Here is a 19,483-nt window from a genome sequence, read left to right as displayed (position 1 = left end):
GAAAGACATGAAGGAAGTAGGTCGATATTGAGGACATTTGGATATCGTAAATTAAGCTTTCGCGCTAGTCCAAAGTATTAGATTAAAAAGGGTCGAGAATCATCTACCTGTTCCGCTTTGAGGGCAGGGTGGCACGGCTAGTATTTAGGTTAGAAAAATGGCTGCATTGCGTTCTAGCGAACCTAATAAGGCTAATAGTAACGGTATGGGATGCACGGTCAAAAGCTCATATGATGTGACAAATCAAGAAGCGCACAAGTGCTATGTAACCAAACCGTTCTCCTGAGAATGCCTGCAGCAAATCCCACAGCGAGTTCGGCCATGCTTGCGACAATCGAGCCTAGTTGCAGACAAAATAATATCGCTAATTTCCTTAATACATATGGTACCTTCCGAGAAAAGAATCTAACTCCACTCACGGGAGACGTAAAGAGCGTTACCGAAATAATAAAAATCACGACGCCAGCGGGGAAATGCAAAAACATCGTTCCTATCAAATTGACATAATTGAGAATGGCAAATGTCCTGGCTGGCGACGAACATCATCCCTTATAGAGCGGGCAGCGCCTGAAAGTATCGAAATCAATGGCATTGCCCACGCCAAGTTTCCAGTTCGAGACAACCCGTGTTATGGAGGTGAATTGATCATAAAATAATGCTCATATGTGACGAACATGAGTACTTGAATGTAGAAAAATGAGACCATGGTTGCGATTCCCTTGGAGCTAATACTGGCAATTGACTATATTCCTCCATCTTTTGTAAACTTATTTTCCGATGGAATTCCTTCTCAGTTACCACCCCTGCTCTATATATCGCAGCCTACACCTCATGACTCCAGGGCCAACAGCTTTGAAAACTCACCGTCCGGTCTGCCCATTAACTCACGCGGGTGTCCCACTTCTACAATTCGACCACTATCCAGGACAGCGACCTGGTCAAAATCAAGCAGAGTGCGAATTCTATGTGCTACCATGATCACGGTGCAGTCACGGAACGATTTCCGTATGATCCTTTGGACTTTGGCGTCTGTTTCTGCGTCCAGACTACAGTCTTCTGGTTAGAGTACCACTCAATCTGAAACAATGGAATGGAGACAAAGCAGGATCAGCTATGAACATACCTACTAGTTGGCTCATCGAGTATCAAAATCTTACTCTTCTTCAGCAGAGCTCTCGCCAGACAGAATAGCTGCTTCTGGCCTTGTGATAGGATGCTATCGTTCAGTTTTGCATCGAGCACCGCTTCTTCATGAGCAATGTGGTTTGCCACAAGAACATCCCAGAGTTCGACGCTCTGCAAAGCATTGATTATGTCCGTGTTCGTCATGATATTCAGCGGGTCAGCATTTTGACGGATGGTACCTGGAAAAAGGAACGGTTCTTGGCTGAGGCAACTGATACGTTGTCGGAGGGATGATCGGGATATGAGTGATACATCCTGCCCGTCAATTAGGATCTGGCCTGATACTAGCTCGTTAAGACGGAGGAGTGATAGTGCTAGGGTGCTTTTGCCACTGAAGTGTAGTGGTTTGTTAGCGTTACTGTTTAATTCCTGCCTTCGAACTAGAAGGGGATGGAATGATGATACTCACCTTCCAGTCCTACCACACAGCCCGATTTTCTCCCCAGCACGAATGTGAAGATGAAGACCGTTCAGTACGGGCTTCGTCTCCTCCGAGCAATCATACGCGATGCTCGTACGCACAAACGCGATCTCCCCACGACTTGGCCATCCCATGAGCGGTTCATGAGTCTGAATATTCATGTTTCTATCCTCACTGGGCGTATCTTCAGCAAAATCCTTTATCCGCGCAATCGCCCCAAGCGACGTCTCAAGCAGCGTCCAATACTGAATCAGATCCGACAGTACCTGCCCTAGATCCATCATCATGACGAGGGCAATGCCCAACAGGCCTGGGTCGACATGACTGCGGAGAGCGACGGCAGCACCAACGAGGAGGACAGCCAGAGCGGCTACAATCAAGTTTAGCACCAGCTCAAGCCAGCGTTGAATGCACAGCAGGAGATAGAAGGGTTTTTGGGCCGTATTGAGCATAGAGAGCATCCTGGTCGTAGAGGCGTGGGTCCATGAGAAGGCGCGGATTGTGGTTACTCCGGCGAGGGATTCGATGAAGTGGGTGTAGAGAGGGCTCTTGAGCTCTATTCTGGGAGTGGATTAGTTTTAGTGCAATGAAGAAAACATAAAGTACGAGAGCCGCGTTAAAGCAGGCTTTGGCGCGGGTGAGACGTACTCCAGTAACCGCAGTTGGCGAGATGTGCGTAGGTAAAACCGCTGAATCAGAACCAACACCCCGATTAGAACTGGCACAGCCGCTGCTAGATAAGGCAATGAAGCTATGGCGATGGCGCCTTGAGAAAGGGCCCCAAAAAGCTCTTCAGACCGGACACGTCAGGCGAAAATTCTCTTCAGATTATTCATTGTGTACTTACGGAAACCTGTCGAGATAAAGCCGCGAGGCAAGATCATGTCGACCAGCCTCATATCTTGGCTGAAGCGGGTGACGAGGTCTCCGGTCTCGACGTTACCCAAGAAGAATAAGGGAGCACTTCGATCTGTTAGCTGAATTATCCTATCGCAACTATAGTGAGCGACTGTCAAGACTCACCTCATACAAGCACGGAGCACGATAGAATGTAGATTCTTAGACGCAGCTGGGACAATGATGACCCATGTCCAGCTGACCAGTTGCAAGATAAGTTAGCCCACGGTGTGACTGACAAAGGGTGATTAAACTTACAATACAGCGAGAGCAAGGGCGCTAGCTTCGATGACAGACAATACTCCATACAGTCCGAGCCAGTAGCCCAAGCGCGAGTTCGAGGCACCGTTACTGCTGGACGACCAAAGCTCCACCCAAATGTCTATACAAAGGTAAGCCTCATGCCACAACGACCAACATCTCAAGGTGAGGTCATGACGTACAACGGAGTCCATTAATTCCCGCATCGACGACAAGGAAAAGCAGCAGCACGGAGACTCGCAACCAGCCCAGAGCAGAGAAGTAATATTTGTAAACAGATAGATCGGATGTCTGCCGACGGCCATCGGGGGGAGAGGGGGTGCTGAGAGGACCCGTTGTGATTTTCGGTGACTCCGATCGGCCATTGTCATTGTCATCCATCCCCTCTGCCTCGTCTATCTGTTTTGCTTGAATGCCAAGCCTCTGGATGTAGCCTCCGGTGTGACTTCGAAGCTGGGGATAACTTCCCTGTTCGAGGACCTGGCCATTATCCCCCAGAACAATGATGAAGTCGGCTTGTGATAAGTAATGAGCTAAGTTTAAATCAGCGTGAGCTCAACTTGGACCATCCAAGCTGGAAGATGGGGGATGTACGCACTGCTGTGGGTGGCCAGGAACACGGTACAACCCAGTCGACGTAGCAATCCAGTCGGGCCGAAGACGTTGTTGAACACTAGCCGGGCGGTTACATTGTCCAGGCCGCTCAGGACATCGTCGAAGCAGGCGATATTTTTGCGAGAATAGACGGCTCGCGCGATAGCCTGGGACGGCAGAAGCAAAGCTATTAGGGTCCGGCCCGTTGCCATACTCCTGGAAGTATAGTGGAACTTGGGTACTCACAATCCTTTGTTTTTGCCCACCGCTTAGTTTAGCACCTTTGCTACCCACAAGCGTCTCGTCGCCAGCTGGCATCCTCATAAGATCCAGATCCAGCCCACATGCTTTCACCACGGTGGAATACCATTTAGCATCAAGTGCAGATGATGGGCTCTCACCGATAATGTTATCCCGGATTGTTCCATTAGCCAACCACGGTATCTGTTCGCAAAAGGCCAGGTCCGGATACTTGATGAATAGCTTGCCCTGCAGCACAGGTGTCTCACCAGCAAGGCCTTTCAGGAAGGTGGACTTACCGCTGCCCACTGGGCCGACAATCGTGATGAGAGTACCAGTGGGGGAGGACTGGAGGGTGAATGTAATATAGGTTCTGTCTGGTGGAGAGGCTTTCCACCCAAAGCGGACATTCTCCAGGGATAGAACTACATCTGTTTGCTTCTCGGGAAGCGGGCGGGAGGCGGGTTGTGGAATGGGAGATAGCTCGATGCCGGACAGATCGGGGAATGAAGTGGAGGGCATTGGTGCCAACTGGGGAAACTGCCTCATTTCTGTGTATCGGGTGATATTAGTTGGTTCTTGTTGCTTTACGTAGAGGTGGAATTTGAGATCTACTGCAACTGGACCGTAGCCGAAAGGCTCTGGATGGGGAAAGGGCTAGAGCACTCACCAAGGCGATTCGGTTGACTAAGAAAGTCCTGTATCCGATGCAGACAGCCTATCGACGCAAATGTGTCCGGAATTGCCAGCAAGAGACTGCAGAGCGGAGTGATCAGCAGGTTGATCAGCGACAGCGACGTGATAGCTTGTGAGACAGAGAGACCACCAGAGCCCTGCACCATGGCTACTATAGCATAGCCAGCGAATGTTGAGAGCTGCCCCACGATTGGGGGAAGATTGACTGGAATACGTGTCAGCCCATTCGTAGTCTTTCTAAACTATTCTTGGAGGGACAACGTACTCATGCAGACACGAACCGTCTGGATCCGGCGGAACTTCTTGGAGATATTGAGCTCGTCCACACGCAAGGCATCGATCATTGCTGCCATAGTCTCGGTCAATCCGAGAAGCTTGACGTTTCGAATAGATCCGAGGATAGCAGTGGTGAAGTTGATGCGCTTTTCAGTAGCCTCAAGCCATGTCTTCTGCCGAGTGGTCACGGCATTTCCCATGCCAAACGAGGTGATCGTGAAGACTAGCGCGAACCTGTCAGAATATGGATGATTGGGCAGACGGGCAAGCTTACCTATTACTACCACCACGGGCGCGATACAGACAGCACCCACCTGAGTTTCAAGAAGCCACGTGGCCAGGCCGAGCTGTATGACGTTGGCCCATGTTTCACACACTGTCGATTGGAAGTATTCGGCAAGCATCTCTATGTCAGATCCCATGAGGGACATGGCGCTGGACTCGTCTATGCTGCCTAGTGGGAGGTCCATCATGTGCTGGAAGACAAGAGCCATGAGGCCACCACGGAGCATAGTCGTAGCACGATACCCCAAATGCTGGTAACAGGCTCTGGACACCTAGAAAAAACGATGAGTGCACCATTCGCAAGCGGAGGAAAGTGAGATGAGAGCGGCCGAGATATATAGCTTACCGCAACCCCAATAAAGACAATGATGGTAGCTCCGATCAAGCCGTAGCCCTTATCCAGCGAGAACAAGTCAGTCTGCTGCAGCATAGTGACAATTCTGCCCACCAAAAACGGCTGCGCGATGCTGAAGCCCACAACACAGAGGCGCGGAAAAGCAATGCCAGCAATTTCCCACCGCAGACAGCTGACGACCGCCAGAAGCAAGGCATTCCGGCGGCTCTTATTGCAACGCGCCCAAGAGTCCGTGAATCGGGTGCATAACTCGCGGGAGGAAAGTTTTTCATGGATAGAAGGCAGCGTATCCCCGGCCAGCAGCTCGGAGTACCCTGTCCACAGCAGGCTGTTCAACCAGACGAACAGACCCCGGCTAAATGGTCCGCTTACGCTCTCACCAGATCTGCCTTTCTCGTTTGGTACCAGCCATTTTCGCTTCTCAACATTCTCCAGCCCCATGAAGAGCAGCTTGATAGCGAGGGACGTGGAAAGGCAGGCCGAATATGCTCGGCAGTCTGGTAACAGCCAGGCCGTGCGCACACGCGCAAGGCCTAGAAGCAGCGTGACGAAGAGGTAGGCAGAGACCAAGAACGATGGCCGGATGGATCGGACATGCTCCAGATCAACAAGTACTACGACGGCCAGCGCGGCTACGAGTTCGAGGACGGCACCCGTAAGCGACACGCGCACTCCAGCGGCGTGCTGCGTTGCGACAAGCGCTAGGAGGGCGGCCTGGATTGCGGCCAAGAAGGCAGCGAGGACCTGTGTGAAGGCTTTGCTCAGTATCTAAATCTGCTCCCATAGACATCGGTGGACGGGCAGGAACACGTACTAGGATCGCCACTCGTATAGTAGACGACTGTACTTTGGGAGACTGTCTGGACAGCTGGAAAATGCGGATGGGCGCCACCAGCAAGAAACAAACTGCCGGCACGATAGTCAAGATGCTTGCTTCGAAAAGGACTGTAAAGTCGAACCCCCCGCGACAACCCGTCGTGCCGACGACCGGGCCAAACCAGCCGTCGTCGCATGTATCTGTTGAAGTCATGGGAAATTGCTGGCCGCTAGCCTTATCCCCGACTTCGATGGGTCTATTATTTATTTATTATGCGCTGTGATGGTGGTGTGGAGGTCGGTTGGATGATTGATGAGTGATGTTAGGTTAAGCTTGCGACCCGCAATCTAGGTATATAATTATAGATTGGAGCTTAAGAGGAACTCCACTTGAATCCTACATAGCATATGTAACCTAACGGACTACATTACGCGCACGGTAGTAGGCCAAATAATTAATTCTTGGTACACCGCCGCGACATTAATTTACATATAGCACTAAAAGTTGGGCGAAACTGCATTAGTGTAGTCTAATCAGTAACTAGATGCGTCCGGCTGTGTTCAATAGGATACAGGCTATTATTAGGGTAGTCTTATCTATCTGTGTTGGTGCTAAGACACTAGGCGCCTTTTTAGTGCTATCATATTCTGTCCAACCATTTGCACTCCTTCTCCAACAGTCAAATAGAATCTGTCAGATCCTTGTTACTATGTTATACACCGGAGTTGCGGAACTAGCGCTGTAGTGAGCCATAATATAAAGGACTCATTTGAAGTTTGACCTAACTCGCCGTATACATACACTATCGATTTACTCCCATGACGGCTTAGCACTCCTGTTCATTTGTAGCTTTGCTATCAAGACCTTGATAGTATGTATCTGCACAGAGACTGCAAGAAGGCTATGGGAAGGTCTAATCTCATCTGGGGATAGGGTCCAGTTCGTTTGAGATCGCAACGGGACGTGCGGTCAAGCGTTGGTAAAATTCAAACAGATGATCTTGCTTTGAACTTTCCTTGGCTGGAGCCTTCGAGAGGGACTGTTGGTGAAAGCCGGTCGTCATGTATGCATCACTAGTGTTACGCTATTTCTGCGACGGAGTTCTTATTTGGCAATAGGGGATTCGTCAGCTCAATAAGGACTTGATAAAAGTCTTCTACCTCTAGTAACTATCAGAAACTAGATACAGAATGTCAAAGCGCCATCTGTCTCTCAAATAATCCATATTGAATCGAGCGTATTCCCGGCGTTGAACATGCCCCATCATCACCACTAAACACGGATAGCAGACTTGCCGTTAGAGAAGGAGTACGCTGGGGACCACATTCGGCATGAGTTTAAGCGCGCTCCTGGTACTTGGTGTAGAAGATTTGGCCAACAGCAGACTCCGGACTCGCGGCCTGAGTGGTGTCTTGTAGTAACTCTGATCAGCAACGGAAATAAGAAATTAAGATAGTGAAAAATATGAAGGGCAAGGGCATTACCTGGAACAGGAGCAGCTAGACTGAGGCTAGCAGTCAGTGCCCGGAGAGAGTATGGAGTTTGAAATGCATCTTGTCCGATGTATCAAGAGTAGGATATATTAGCTAGTACTGAAGATGAAATGATGAGTTTCGAAACCGGAAGCTTTGGTCTTTGGCTAAGAAAAAGATTCGACCCTGTGCTGTCGTTATAGGTATTCTGACCGACATACCCTAGCGTTCTGGTTTTATCATCAGGCCTCATTCCTTGCGCGGATTGTAACGAAGCAGTAGCTTGTTCCTAGTTCGAGACCGAAGCGGTAGTGGAGAGAGGGGGGAAGTGACCGCGGGTTGATATCGATGTTGCTCCGTATTCCACCAATCACTAATCTGCGAGTTCAAACACCATCGATGGGACCCAAGGCAGGATTGGGTCATGCGGAGAGATTGATGAACCCTGCTGGACACCTACGCCGCCAAACATGCAAGATACTGTGCACGACACTGACATCCAACCACACCGCCCAGTAAAGGCAAACGGTCTGAGTTGATTTGATGAGGCCAGGGTAAGCTGCTACGAGCACCTTATAGAAATTTAGAAACCAGGCTCTGCATGCAGAGTAAACCCTAAGACGCGGTAGTCTTGGCCCGGCGTGTAAGAGAGTGACGCATAGGTGAATTGTTGGATTTACTGGTTTTAATTCACAGACATCAAAGTTACATTTCGAATTTCGACATTCCTACATCATTCAAGGATTATTATTTGCCTAGAGATTGTGCCCAATAATCGAGATAACGTGATGGTGCCGTTGACTCGAATGCCGTCTACAGAGGCAAATAAAATGGGTCAAGGACAGACGCAAGAAGTCCAATCACTGACCAAACGGCCCTGAAAGCAGAAAATTACTACCACATATATCATCGATATCGCTCCCCCCCCCCCCTCTGTGCCCCTTGATTGTTGGATTGCTGTATTCTCTTCTACCCTCTCGAACTTCTTCGTTGTATCTCAACCCCTTCGCGACATCGTTTGCGACCATTAGCTTCATCATGTCCCAGCTACGAGAATAGAACAATTCAGGGCTGTCAACATAGAAGGAGGAGCAAGAAAACTCAGCCAGCGTCAGGGCATTCGAAGACGATAGCTTGATCTCGGGGGAGACGCTGCAAAGATCGCCTCATTCGCTTGTAAGGTGATGGTATGTGTCATGGCTGAAATATCTGCTTGTTGCTACAGCCTGGATTGTCTCGATATTTGCTGCCATCTATATCTCAAGGGAGAAGAGCCACCCATATGATGGCCTTGCTGAAGTTCTGGACACCGAGCTACGTAAGTCGACCACTCTGCAATGCAGCTTTTATGGTTTGTTTTTTTCCCCTCCGTCAACGCTCATCATTCTCTAGGTTCAGTACAACCTGCAATTGAAGTTCAAAAAATACGTTTCGTTGGCACTCTGGACTTTGCCGAAAACAGCACACTCATCCAGACATTTTGGGACCCCAATGCTCCGAGATATACTGGGGAACCAAGTGATGAGTCAGATGCCCGCTGGCACAGCCTGTACCAGGGTGAGTCCATCACCTAATCACTAAGGCCTGTCCTCAAACTGACCTAGGGAAGCATCTGACGGTGTTGATCTCCGTGGTGTGGAAGCTGATACAATACGAGGAAAGACCTTGGAGAAGCCTGGAGGATAGTCGATTGTCAGTTTAGAAGTTTTCCACCAACTGCATTGCCTTGTGCAACCGCATTCTTCTATCCCCTTTCGACGCTGAGGCAATACTCTGACCCATTTGTCATAGGACATGCTCCGTCAAGCGTTGCGCCCTGACTACTACACCCGGCACTATCCAGAATCTTCCTACACGACACACATACGTGAGTCAACGCAGCCACGAGAAGAGGCTCCGGCCCCAGCTAAAAATCTGCCTCAGATCACTGTCTTGATCATATCCGGCAAGCGGTGATGTGCCATGTGGATGTAACGCCGCTCCCCGTTCTCTGGGCCGAGCAAGAGGAGCGCCCTCTGAATGATTTCCAAGTGGAACACACTTATCGGAACTTTTGGAAGGTGAAGGAATGGGTGTTGGAGTGCGATGCTCACAAAAATAACTACAAATATCATCAGCCTCATTAAGCCTTCCGGTTTGGCTCTAGCATGTACAATGGTCAACTGCCTGACACACGTCCTTTTCGATATGCGAAGAATCTATTTTGATGCTTTAAAACGCCATATAATATTAGAAATTTATAAATTTTCTAGAGTAAGTAAATCAGGTATAGAGAATTCATTGGACTAATATTTGCTCATGATACCGACCTGGAAGACGTTTTTAGCAATCTCAATGATTTATAGCTGAAACAATCTTATTAGCTTACTTAAGGCCTTTAGAAGCCTTGTTCTTAATTAATTTGTTTTCTGGAAACGTAAAATCAATTAGATATTATTTAAAGTTGTAGATTAAGTTATTTTAAAGAGTTTTTTTTATCTTAAACATGTTACTTTCACTTAGCTTCTTGTTAATAGGACTTTTTAAAGTTTTAAACACTTCCCCCTTACTAAACTATTAGTAAACTTTTTTGGGGACCTAGACTCCTAAAATTTGTTATGCTGCTTATGTTGCTTACGATGCATACGTGCTTACGATGCATAAGGTGCTTACGGTGCTTACGGTGCTTACGGTGCTTACGGTGCTTATGGTGCTTATGGTGCAGAGGGTTTCGTTGTAGCTTGCTCATGTGAGGGATCAGTCATAAAGCGAATTTTATGCTAAGCATAAGGAAAGATTCTAAATTATGTGACGTTTGGAGATCTTATTTTGCGACAAACAGCGGCGATCAGACGGAGACCACCCGAAGCGCCACAACTCTGGGACTGGTGTGATAGAGTTTCTTGATCTAGTAACTTCGAGTTCTAAAAAATCAAATCCATGCGTACATAATTGATGTGCTGATATTTCCAATGATAGAAGGGCATCTTCACCCTCTTACCAAACTTCATTGCTCAATCAGGATTTCCTAACATCAATCACCACGTCAAGATGCGTCTAAATACGTTTTTGTGTAAGCTATTTGCAAAGTCTACCTAGAAGCTGGAATGATTTAACATTTCGCCTATTTCAGCTGCTATGCTCAGCATGGCCTCTTTTCAGATCATCGCTGCGCAAGACTTTTGCGAAGGCCCTGGTGGTAAGTTCTAAGCAGATACCTTCATCAAGAGGCGATACTGATGTATAAATCAGGTGAGGCTTGTCCTTCCGGTCTCCACTTTATTGGAACGGTAACACAACTTGTTATCAGAAAAAGAACACACGTTAACGCCATATAGTGCGATGCAGGGTCCCAAGCATGTACTGACCCTACCAATACTTATGTGTGCGACTGTGATCTCAACAAGCAGGTAAGTCATATAACCGAATCAACACATCTTCCATAGCCAACGAGACCAGTGTCCAAGTGATAACACCAAATGCTGCTATAACTCTGGAGTGTGCAACTGCGATTGTTGAACATGTCGCCTGAGAGGTGCGGATTGAATGAGGATGAAAATCAAAGTTATATTATAACTAGGAGGAGAATGAGTTATGTTGGTGCTGATTTGGTAATCATCGATGCCAGTCTGTTTTTTATGAATTCCGCTGTTGGTCGCTCGGTTGGATTGGTTTTCAGAACAGCAGACACAAGGTTTTTACATAGTATGACATTCTGGGTATCGGAATCAGTCTTGTTCAGATGTTTTGAAACATCATAAGCAATGTGACTGATATCTTCATTTTCTTCGAAGTAATATTTTGAAATGGCCAGTCCATTTTCACCGCCAAAGAAATGGCCCAGAAGAACATCGAAAAGAATACAACCAAATGACCAAATATCACAAGATTTTTCAATTAAGGTTTCAATCTTGTGATGGATTTCAGGAGCAACATAAGCCCCTGCTGACAACTTAGGAGGCGGCAGCAAGGATCGCCTATTCTCTGCTATCAAATTCGAAGAACTGAAATCTGCAATTTTCCAGATTCCAGCAGGATAATGGCAATTTCCATGATTGTAGTTGAATATAAGAATATTAGTCGGTGCAAGATCCATATGCCAACAAACCAATTGTTCTCCTTCTGAGGTTTGTATTCCTCTATGTAGGTAATCCAATGCATCTGCTAGGTTAAAAAGTTCACCTAGTAGAGCGTTAAAGTCAAGTTTGGTCAAATTCCCCCCTGACATGAATTGTTCGAGATGCATATCCGCCAAAGGAAATAGAAGACTGTGTTCGACTTTTGGCAAGTTTTCGTGGTTAAGAATAACACCAGCGAGATGTTTGACCACTCGCTCATGAGGTTTTCGTGCTGACTTCAAGTACCTGAGGATAGCATATTCTCTCTCAAAGTCCGGATAATAAGGGAATCGCTTACGAGCCACAGGTAAAGGATTCTTTATTATATGTTGTAAGCGTGTGATCAACTCCTAATGGAACGATTCAACTAATAAGTCATGAAAGGCCAGACTTACTTCGTTCAAGAGTATAGAGCCTCCCTGGTCCTGATGATATGCAAAGTGGCGAGATACGATAATCTCCTTATAGACTGTACTGTAGCCTCCCCATCCGATACGTTGCCTCTCTATAGGAATAAACGGTAAAGGGCTTGCTTCAGAATGGGGTACTATTTGGTCTTCTGTGATAACAGCGAGGTCCGACATTGTGATGTAGTAGTCGCCTGGAACATTTGAACCGTCAAGCGGCCCTCGAGTGGTGGAATGTAGGCTCTTATATATGTATCAATTATAGTGATAGTCGCCAGGCTGCAGGGTAACATCAAAAAAGACGCTAATACAGGGTCTGTGTGTTAATATAGTATTATAATTTATTAAATCAAAAATTATTAATAACTCTAATAGTTAGTCAAAAATCTAATCTAAATATCATTATTGTAATTATTTTAAATATTTTAAAGAAATCTACCATAAATCAACCAATAATAGATGGTTTGATAAGTACATGTATTAAGCAGAGACGTGAGAGACTCAACCTCCAATAATGGCTAGGAATTCGCTAGCGTGTAATTCGGGTTGACCGAGTACTCCTCCGCCTGACTCTGTCCAGCATCCTAGTTACTTCTCATCCCTCCTTCGGTTTTCCGTGATACTAAACTGGAAAAAATGCACGAAGAGACATCTCCACTTCTCGCCAGACAACAACCAAGATCATCAACATGGCACCTATAATTGTCAATATACCTGCTCTCCTTCTGCATCTTCTGTCTAGCAGGTTCCGCCGCCTTTCTCATCGAAAACAAACTCTGCCGCCGACATGATTGGCAAGGCTCCCTGATTGACGAATGGGGGCTGCAAGACCGACGAGATCCAGTCCAATTTATCCTATCTCAACGGCTCAATTTCTCTTGTAGAGGCCATAGTATGTACTAGAGTTTGTCTACGTCTATATACGTCTACCCAAAACCTCAGACACTGACTGGCGGTTACAGGTCTGATTGCCGCATTCCCAGAAGTTCGGGGTTCAGATCAGTCCACCAGACAATGTATTTGATGAACGACATCCACCCCCGTTACCCAATACCCATTGAAGAGCGTCGTTTTGTCCCGCACCATATCGGCCTCAGGGCCCTCGAGCAAGACAATGGACCTTGGCACAAGTAAGTATTGTTCGTGCGAGTGACGCATAAAATCAGCTTCTACCTGCTTCCACTCGATCCCACAGCGCATCCATCTCCGGTGTCGGGTTGCCAATCCACTTCTCCCTCCCGAGGCAGGCTCTATAACCAGTTTCCCGCTTTCATTATACGATAGAGCTCCACCAAAGCGGACTTCGTGCTCTCCTATCCATTTTCGAGCCGGCTCTGGAATTGATATCAGCACCGTGTTCTTGGGGCATGTCTATGTCCACCCGGGATTCTAGAAAAGCTTACCGAGATTCGTCCGCCGCCATGGCTTGCAAGCCGGTGCAGACGTCGACATAAGATGCAGAGCAAAGGCAATGGCGGCAAGGGAAGCAAATATAACAGTAGAGAGAATCCAAGGCCAGTTGTATATCGTATTGTCTCGAATGGCTCGCTGGTGTATTTGCTTGTGCTCTAGGAAGGCTTCCTCCTCTGACTCTTCGTCGGCGGACGGAAGTCGGACCCATGGTCCTATGGCGACTATATCTAACCTTGCTATTGTATGTTTTAATAGGCCTAACATTTGATGCACGTCTCCGGTGTAGCTGTCAGCGTAAAAGTTTGCCTTCTTGGGTAGGAGAGTTGATAATGAAGTTAGAATCTGGCGTTCCTCGAACGAGATGGGACTTAGCGCTGTCCCCGTTCAGGACGAGGAGATACTCTTCCTTGTTAGTGGCTCTGACACCATTTGTACTCTTTCCAGGGTCTAGAGAAAGATTGGATTAAGGGCTATAGTATCCCGGCCTGGCCAGCTACACCGTCGACCCTCTGGTATCCAGCTTATCGCAACCCGAAGCCAATCGTACGCGTGATTGGGTCTACACCTAGTGCGTTTGCAGGGATTCAATGAAAACCTTTACTAATCCCTGATGTTTGGAGGGAATGATACCTACGAATAAATAGTAATATAAGACGCAATATGAGCCCCTAGTGGCCAATACCATACCGAAATGAATAAAGAAGTAATGATTCACTTGAGCAGTATTATTGAAAGTGTATACTAAGACTACATCCTTAGGGCTTGTCAGACACGTGACGTGCCGAGCCAAAGTGAACTAAAGCTTACAGTGGTTCGCTGCCCGACACAGATTATCGCAAAATGAAGCAAATTTGTTAAATCGACTAAATTCATATAATCAATTTTAACTCAAGGACTCGCTTTAGTGGGCACTAGGGGATCTTTACGACCCGATCCCCTAATTCCCCGCGTCACCTGCCCCAGGCTGGTACCTAAACGTTCAAATGCACTAACAAATCCCTCACCCTTAGCCGCTTATCTACGCAGGACAGGGGCTATGGAGACCGGACATTTAGGCGTCGACTGCCGCCCAGAATGTCGCCCTTTCCCCCAAAGTGCCCCTGGGCCTTCTTCTTCCTCCATTGCGTCTCATCTCCATAAATCGGTCCTTGGGGCCTTAAAGTATTCAGCACTACGTATAATGACTATCCAACACCCAATAAATCATATTTCCAGTTCCCGCCAGTGCTCCTTTCCCCCTCAATGTGATGTAACTGTACAGCATGCCAAATTTAGGCTGACATATTTTCGCTTTTCTAAATATAATTTTGACTGCGCCGCAAGTTGTTAGCCTACTTGACAACGCAGTAGGGGGATTTCCAAGTCTATCTCCTCTGTGCTCCCGATCACATGGCTGCATCTGTAGGATTGCAATGGTTCCAGCTAGCCAGGACCAGTGGCCTTGCCACCTGTCTAAATTATCCAATTTCGCAATTTAGGCAACCACCCACTCAGAGTTGCTCATATCTGTACCTCCTTACTCTCTAAACAGCCAACCACCTGCAGCGGAGATAGCGATGAAACTACATTTGTGATTGTCATCATAAAATACGAATCTATGTCTATATGACTCTATGGAATCCTCAGTAGAATATAGAATCAATGCCATTATAGCGATGGCAATGGTGTGTTAAGTAATTTTTGTATCTAGGAGTAATCCTATTGAACAAGCACTATGGTTTCATGGGTCACGTAATTTGTAAATTATACCCTTTTACCACTACTGTGTTTATAAGATACATCGAACCCTGTCACTAAGTGAGCTGGCAACGGGGCTCAAATCATAGAAGCGTCAAGTCTGCGCTTAGCATCTCGGTTGCTATTAGTCCTCATGCGGGGACATCGATCAGGCAAGTATTCTATTGGCCACAACTACTGCTGCACCAAAAAGGGTGCCCACTTAGGGGGTAGGGATTCTTAGTGGTATTAATTTCTTTTTTGTAAAGTAGTGTATATTCCGGCTGGCATATTCTGCCTCGGATATAGTAAGCTGCCGTGAATTTCCAAACTGATTTGAACTACAACATTGTGTTCAGTGTTGACAATCGACATCCTTCCCTGTGTTCAAGCATATTTAGGGCCTTTAGATAGCATAGATAGCTCATTATCTTGTTTATATTGAAGTAATTACACAATAGCTTGCTGATCATTATGCTGATGCGGCGCAGTAACCCCTCTCAAGGATAAAACCTGAAATCAGAAGAGAAACCATGATTGGATGAGCTAGCCTAGTACTATTAAACTAGTCTGTTTCTCAGCAACCTATCTCACTCACTAAACAGCATTAGAAAACAGAACTACTTTTGTTGGATACATCCTTGCTACTTCTACATTAGTCACACTGTAGGTGACTAGTCTGACCAGCCTTTTTCTCTTACTTGGATGTGAGAATGCAGAGTGCGTTCACAAACTTGAGTCTTGATCTACCGCCTTTCCTTCTTATGTGCGAAACTGTTTGGTGGATAAACTGCGGTTACTTTCCAAGACAAAGAGGGTCTATAAAATTTTCAAGCTGTTGACTTGACCACGATGAGTTGAATCTGTTAGGGGAACTGCGCCGCAATATTGCCGAATAATGTACGCACGGCGATCTATAGTGAGGTGGCAACTTTTTTAGCCCGTATATATGTTCTTTAAGCTATGCCGCAGTAGCGTGAGTCTCATTGAAATAACCCAGGCGTTGCAGAGCAGTCGATTCATCCACCTTTTCTTAAATAACACTATAATGGGTTCTTTTTTGAACTCAAATACGATGGGTATTGGAGGACAGCCACATTTCTCGGAACGAAGAAAGATTCAAAACCGCCTCGCTCAACGGAAATTTCGTGCGTTAATACCTACACATGACTTTAAGGATTTATACTAATTTTGTGGTATTTTGTATAGGTGAAAAGACAAGAGCGGAAAAACAATCAGGCTCTTCTGGCACCCCAGAAAATTTCATCAATGATGATCAAAGTCAAAACAATCACCTTGATCCTTTACTCTCCGCGATGGAGTTTCAACAACAAGAGGGGAACACAGGTTTGTCGTTAGGGAATTATCTTGGGGCATCGCTTGTATTTCCCTGCAATGCATCAAGTATGCCTTCACATGATGGTACTTTTGCCATTGCTGAAACAATAAAAGATACATCCTGTCCATCCGTGCGAATCGAGGCAGCAGCGGATCCCAGCTTTCAGGTTCGTATTGCTCGAAATATCAATACAAATACTAATATCCATCTTTATTTCCCAAATTAGTTAGCAGATCTTGATGCGAGATATAAGATTTCCCATCCAACTCAAGCTGAATGTGATACGATGTTCAATCAGAACCCCGTATTCTTTGGGGATGGGAAACATGACCAGCAAAGTCTATATCAAGTTAGAACGAACATCAACGAAGAGCTTCTTAAAAGCTGTGAATGTGTATAGTGTCCTGTCATCTGATTTGTTACATAGCTAATGGTGACAATTCAGGGTCACTCTGATCGGCTGAATAAAGCCCTACAATATCAAAGAACACAGCTGTGCGACCAGGCAGAGCAACTCATCGAAAAAGCTCTGTCAGTATACGACATTGGCATATCCCTTGGAGTTTTGGTATCGAATTCACGCCTTCGGGATCTTCTAATAAAAACACTAGACGGTTTCCGTGCCCAGCGACAGCCCGAAGCACATAATCGAGATGAGCGCGCATTAGAAGATAATGAATGCATATCGTAGAGTAACCACCTAGCTACCTAGCCTTATACAAATTAGTTTCAGCCCTTTTGCTGTATTGTGCTCCTTATATTTAAACCAACTATACCTATGCATTTGAAATAGATATGATTAGTACCTGCCATAACCTATTATTTTCAAACTTCTGGAACTGTCAGAGCTTCTACCATCTAAGCAAGGAAAGAAATATGGCTCTGTGTATCCAGTCTGTTGTTTTATCAATTTATATCCATATCACTTTAAAATTCTACTCCACTACAGTCACCGGAAAAATACAAAGCAACTGCATTGATGCCTCACTGCATAGTAATTGAGTTAGTAAAGTTTGGAGGGTCCATGATATCTCGCTGGAAGTTCAGGAGTAGGATCTATAAAGGTATTCAATACGCGAAAATTTACATGAAATCTCCAAGATAAACTGATGGTCGTCAAATTTTAACTAATTAGATCCATCTCAAATATGTATGACCCACAATTCAATTTTAATGAAAATCGAGACATGGCCGCAGCCAAGGTGGATCATTCGATTTGCATCCAGCTACTGGTATTACCGCACTGAAGGCAGGGAGTCTATAGGACGAAACCTTATAGCAAGCTCGTTTGACAGCGAGGTATTCAAGTTCTGTGACAAGAATCTACTATGTACATTAGAACCAATACGGGCTCCTCGCCTGGACGACCAGGGATTGATCGAGCTTCTTTGCGGGAAATGTTTCTCAACTCAATCCCTAAGGAAATCATTCGCTAGAGTTGCCATCTGCGTTCATTCGATGCGGGCCAAGGGCTTGCCTTCGATCAAGGCACTAAAACAGCATTTGACCCAATTGTAGGTGCCGATGGTGCCCGGAGTATAGTCCGTCAATTTGTTTCAAATCAGATCCCCGAGCACTCTGGACTGGATGGCTTTAGTTGGACCTTCCCCAAAGCGAAGGAAACAGCGCCGGGTTGCCATAGCCCTACAAATCGCGGGTCAATATTTGCCGTTTCTAATAGCAAGACAATAAATCATGAGCCAGCATATTTGCGGTGGAAGTCTTGATATCTATCCTTGGATAGTGCAACCGTAGAACTGGGAGGAAAGGCTGGTTTATGGTGTCCAAGATCCCAACGGCATCAAAGAAGCAATACTGAAGGAGTACAGCACATGGCACCTCAACTACTGGGCTTCATATATTATAACGAATACATGAATGCAATGAGACCTCTAGTTTTAAGCAGTTCAGAGCCTATTAGCAAGTGATTCCAGCTATTACATTCTCATACTCTTACAATGTTATATTATGGGCATTATGACTAGTATGATATTTATTGGTAGGTTATATTATTATTATCTGTTTATGATTTTTAGTGTTGTTTTACTGGCTATTAACCGTGATCTGTTGATCAATCTATGTCTTAGTAGTGGCCTATCAATCTAAGCTAATAATAAGATTCCATATGGAGTAAAAATAGGATTTATAACTACACGTCTACTACTTACCTTGCCAGATATCCCCCCTCCCCCAAAGAAGTGTTAACAGAGTATGCTATAAATCCAGATGCCCTCCAGGAGAATATGTAGGATCATCAATAGCACTTACTACCCAATAAGCTGTTTTTGTGAGTGTAGTCAAACTCGATTTAGGTTGAAAGTTTCTTTAATTTTCAAGCTGGTGTGACAGATTTGTATAATATCATACCATTAAATACATTTTATGCGTATCGTAGATTTACAATATTGTGTTGAATTAAGGCTAGTATATCTTGCTTGCTTTGTCTAGAGTTTCTCTATTTCTTGTTCTCAGGTTTCCGTGGAAGAGGATGGATATGAAGGATAGAAAATGATCCATTCGATTTTGTGTTGGCAAATATCATAGAAAAATACATTTGAAACCTTATGATGCGAATGAAAAAACAATAACAGCAATTATCTATGGCCAATATAAGAGTAATATGCTTCTTGCATTCTCAGTCCCACCTTTTGAACATTAATTAATTGAAATATCCAAAATTGAATATGACAGGAATTTGTGCACAATCCTTCTGATTACCAATTTTGCCATGGACACCTAATACAACACACAAAAGGCAAGAAAGCACAGAAAAATGAACAGAAAGGGTTTAAAAATTCTGGCAATGGAAAAGATACAGATAACAAAATGAAAGAATAAAGAGATAACGAATGAGTGACGGCCGTTTCTAACTTGTGAACAATCTCGAACAAAACGAGGAAAGGCCTCAACAGAAAACCTTTCAAAATTTCAATGTCGAAAAGAAACGGTCGTAGGATGTTGATATCAAGAATGTGACAAACAGGAGGAACCTTAGAATGGAAATTCTAGAGC

The 19,483-nt window shown here is 45.6% G+C and overlaps 5 protein-coding genes across 5 annotated transcripts; 2 read left to right on the top strand and 3 right to left on the bottom strand.

Annotated features, from left to right (window-relative positions):
- Nucleotides 1-829: 829 nt before the first annotated feature.
- On the bottom strand, nucleotides 830-6,240 carry BGW36DRAFT_395066 (multidrug resistance-associated protein; the record flags this gene model as incomplete). Its single annotated transcript, XM_046217991.1, has 15 exons — nucleotides 830-1,046; nucleotides 1,124-1,516; nucleotides 1,595-2,167; nucleotides 2,255-2,396; nucleotides 2,454-2,569; nucleotides 2,630-2,701; nucleotides 2,762-2,885; nucleotides 2,947-3,297; nucleotides 3,363-3,525; nucleotides 3,605-4,149; nucleotides 4,269-4,499; nucleotides 4,560-4,793; nucleotides 4,845-5,127; nucleotides 5,202-5,924; nucleotides 6,025-6,240. The coding sequence occupies 15 exons, from the start codon at nucleotides 6,238-6,240 to the stop codon at nucleotides 830-832; spliced, it is 4,383 nt and encodes a 1,460-aa protein (XP_046075799.1).
- A 2,596-nt stretch (nucleotides 6,241-8,836) lies between these two features.
- BGW36DRAFT_424698 (uncharacterized protein) lies at nucleotides 8,837-10,924 on the top strand (the record flags this gene model as incomplete). The annotated part of the gene is made up of 8 exons (XM_046220009.1): nucleotides 8,837-9,056; nucleotides 9,109-9,134; nucleotides 9,291-9,366; nucleotides 9,423-9,559; nucleotides 10,458-10,551; nucleotides 10,612-10,677; nucleotides 10,731-10,768; nucleotides 10,817-10,924. The coding sequence occupies 8 exons, from the start codon at nucleotides 8,837-8,839 to the stop codon at nucleotides 10,922-10,924; spliced, it is 765 nt and encodes a 254-aa protein (XP_046075798.1).
- A 146-nt stretch (nucleotides 10,925-11,070) lies between these two features.
- BGW36DRAFT_424697 (kinase-like domain-containing protein) lies at nucleotides 11,071-12,180 on the bottom strand (the record flags this gene model as incomplete). Its single annotated transcript, XM_046220008.1, has 2 exons — nucleotides 11,071-11,913; nucleotides 11,992-12,180. 2 exons carry the CDS (start codon nucleotides 12,178-12,180, stop codon nucleotides 11,071-11,073), a joined length of 1,032 nt encoding a protein of 343 aa, XP_046075797.1.
- Nucleotides 12,181-13,002: 822 nt separating this feature from the next.
- On the bottom strand, nucleotides 13,003-13,680 carry BGW36DRAFT_424696 (uncharacterized protein; the record flags this gene model as incomplete). The annotated part of the gene is made up of 2 exons (XM_046220007.1): nucleotides 13,003-13,337; nucleotides 13,407-13,680. 2 exons carry the CDS (start codon nucleotides 13,678-13,680, stop codon nucleotides 13,003-13,005), a joined length of 609 nt encoding a protein of 202 aa, XP_046075796.1.
- Nucleotides 13,681-16,181: 2,501 nt separating this feature from the next.
- BGW36DRAFT_459121 (uncharacterized protein) lies at nucleotides 16,182-17,186 on the top strand. The gene is made up of 4 exons (XM_046222038.1): nucleotides 16,182-16,280; nucleotides 16,342-16,637; nucleotides 16,698-16,865; nucleotides 16,917-17,186. Exons 1-4 carry the CDS (start codon nucleotides 16,208-16,210, stop codon nucleotides 17,160-17,162), a joined length of 783 nt encoding a protein of 260 aa, XP_046075795.1. The 5' UTR covers nucleotides 16,182-16,207; the 3' UTR covers nucleotides 17,163-17,186.
- Nucleotides 17,187-19,483: the final 2,297 nt, after the last annotated feature.

Source organism: Talaromyces proteolyticus (assembly GCF_021365285.1).
Source record: "Talaromyces proteolyticus strain PMI_201 chromosome Unknown BGW36scaffold_3, whole genome shotgun sequence".
Lineage (NCBI taxonomy): Eukaryota > Fungi > Ascomycota > Eurotiomycetes > Eurotiales > Trichocomaceae > Talaromyces > Talaromyces proteolyticus.
Note: the sequence above shows the minus strand (reverse complement) of the source record. Positions and strands in the feature narration are given on the sequence as shown.

What these genes read in the sequence shown, in the direction of transcription:
- BGW36DRAFT_459121 (XM_046222038.1), top strand. Translation starts at nt 16,208, where the DNA reads ATGGGTATTGGAGGACAGCCACATTTCTCGGAACGAAGAAAGATTCAA. An exon ending in CCTCGCTCAACGGAAATTTC is followed by an intron (nt 16,281 to 16,341) that starts GTGCGTTAATAC and finishes TATTTTGTATAG; the next exon opens with GTGAAAAGACAAGAGCGGAA. An exon ending in CAGCGGATCCCAGCTTTCAG is followed by an intron (nt 16,638 to 16,697) that starts GTTCGTATTGCT and finishes TTCCCAAATTAG; the next exon opens with TTAGCAGATCTTGATGCGAG.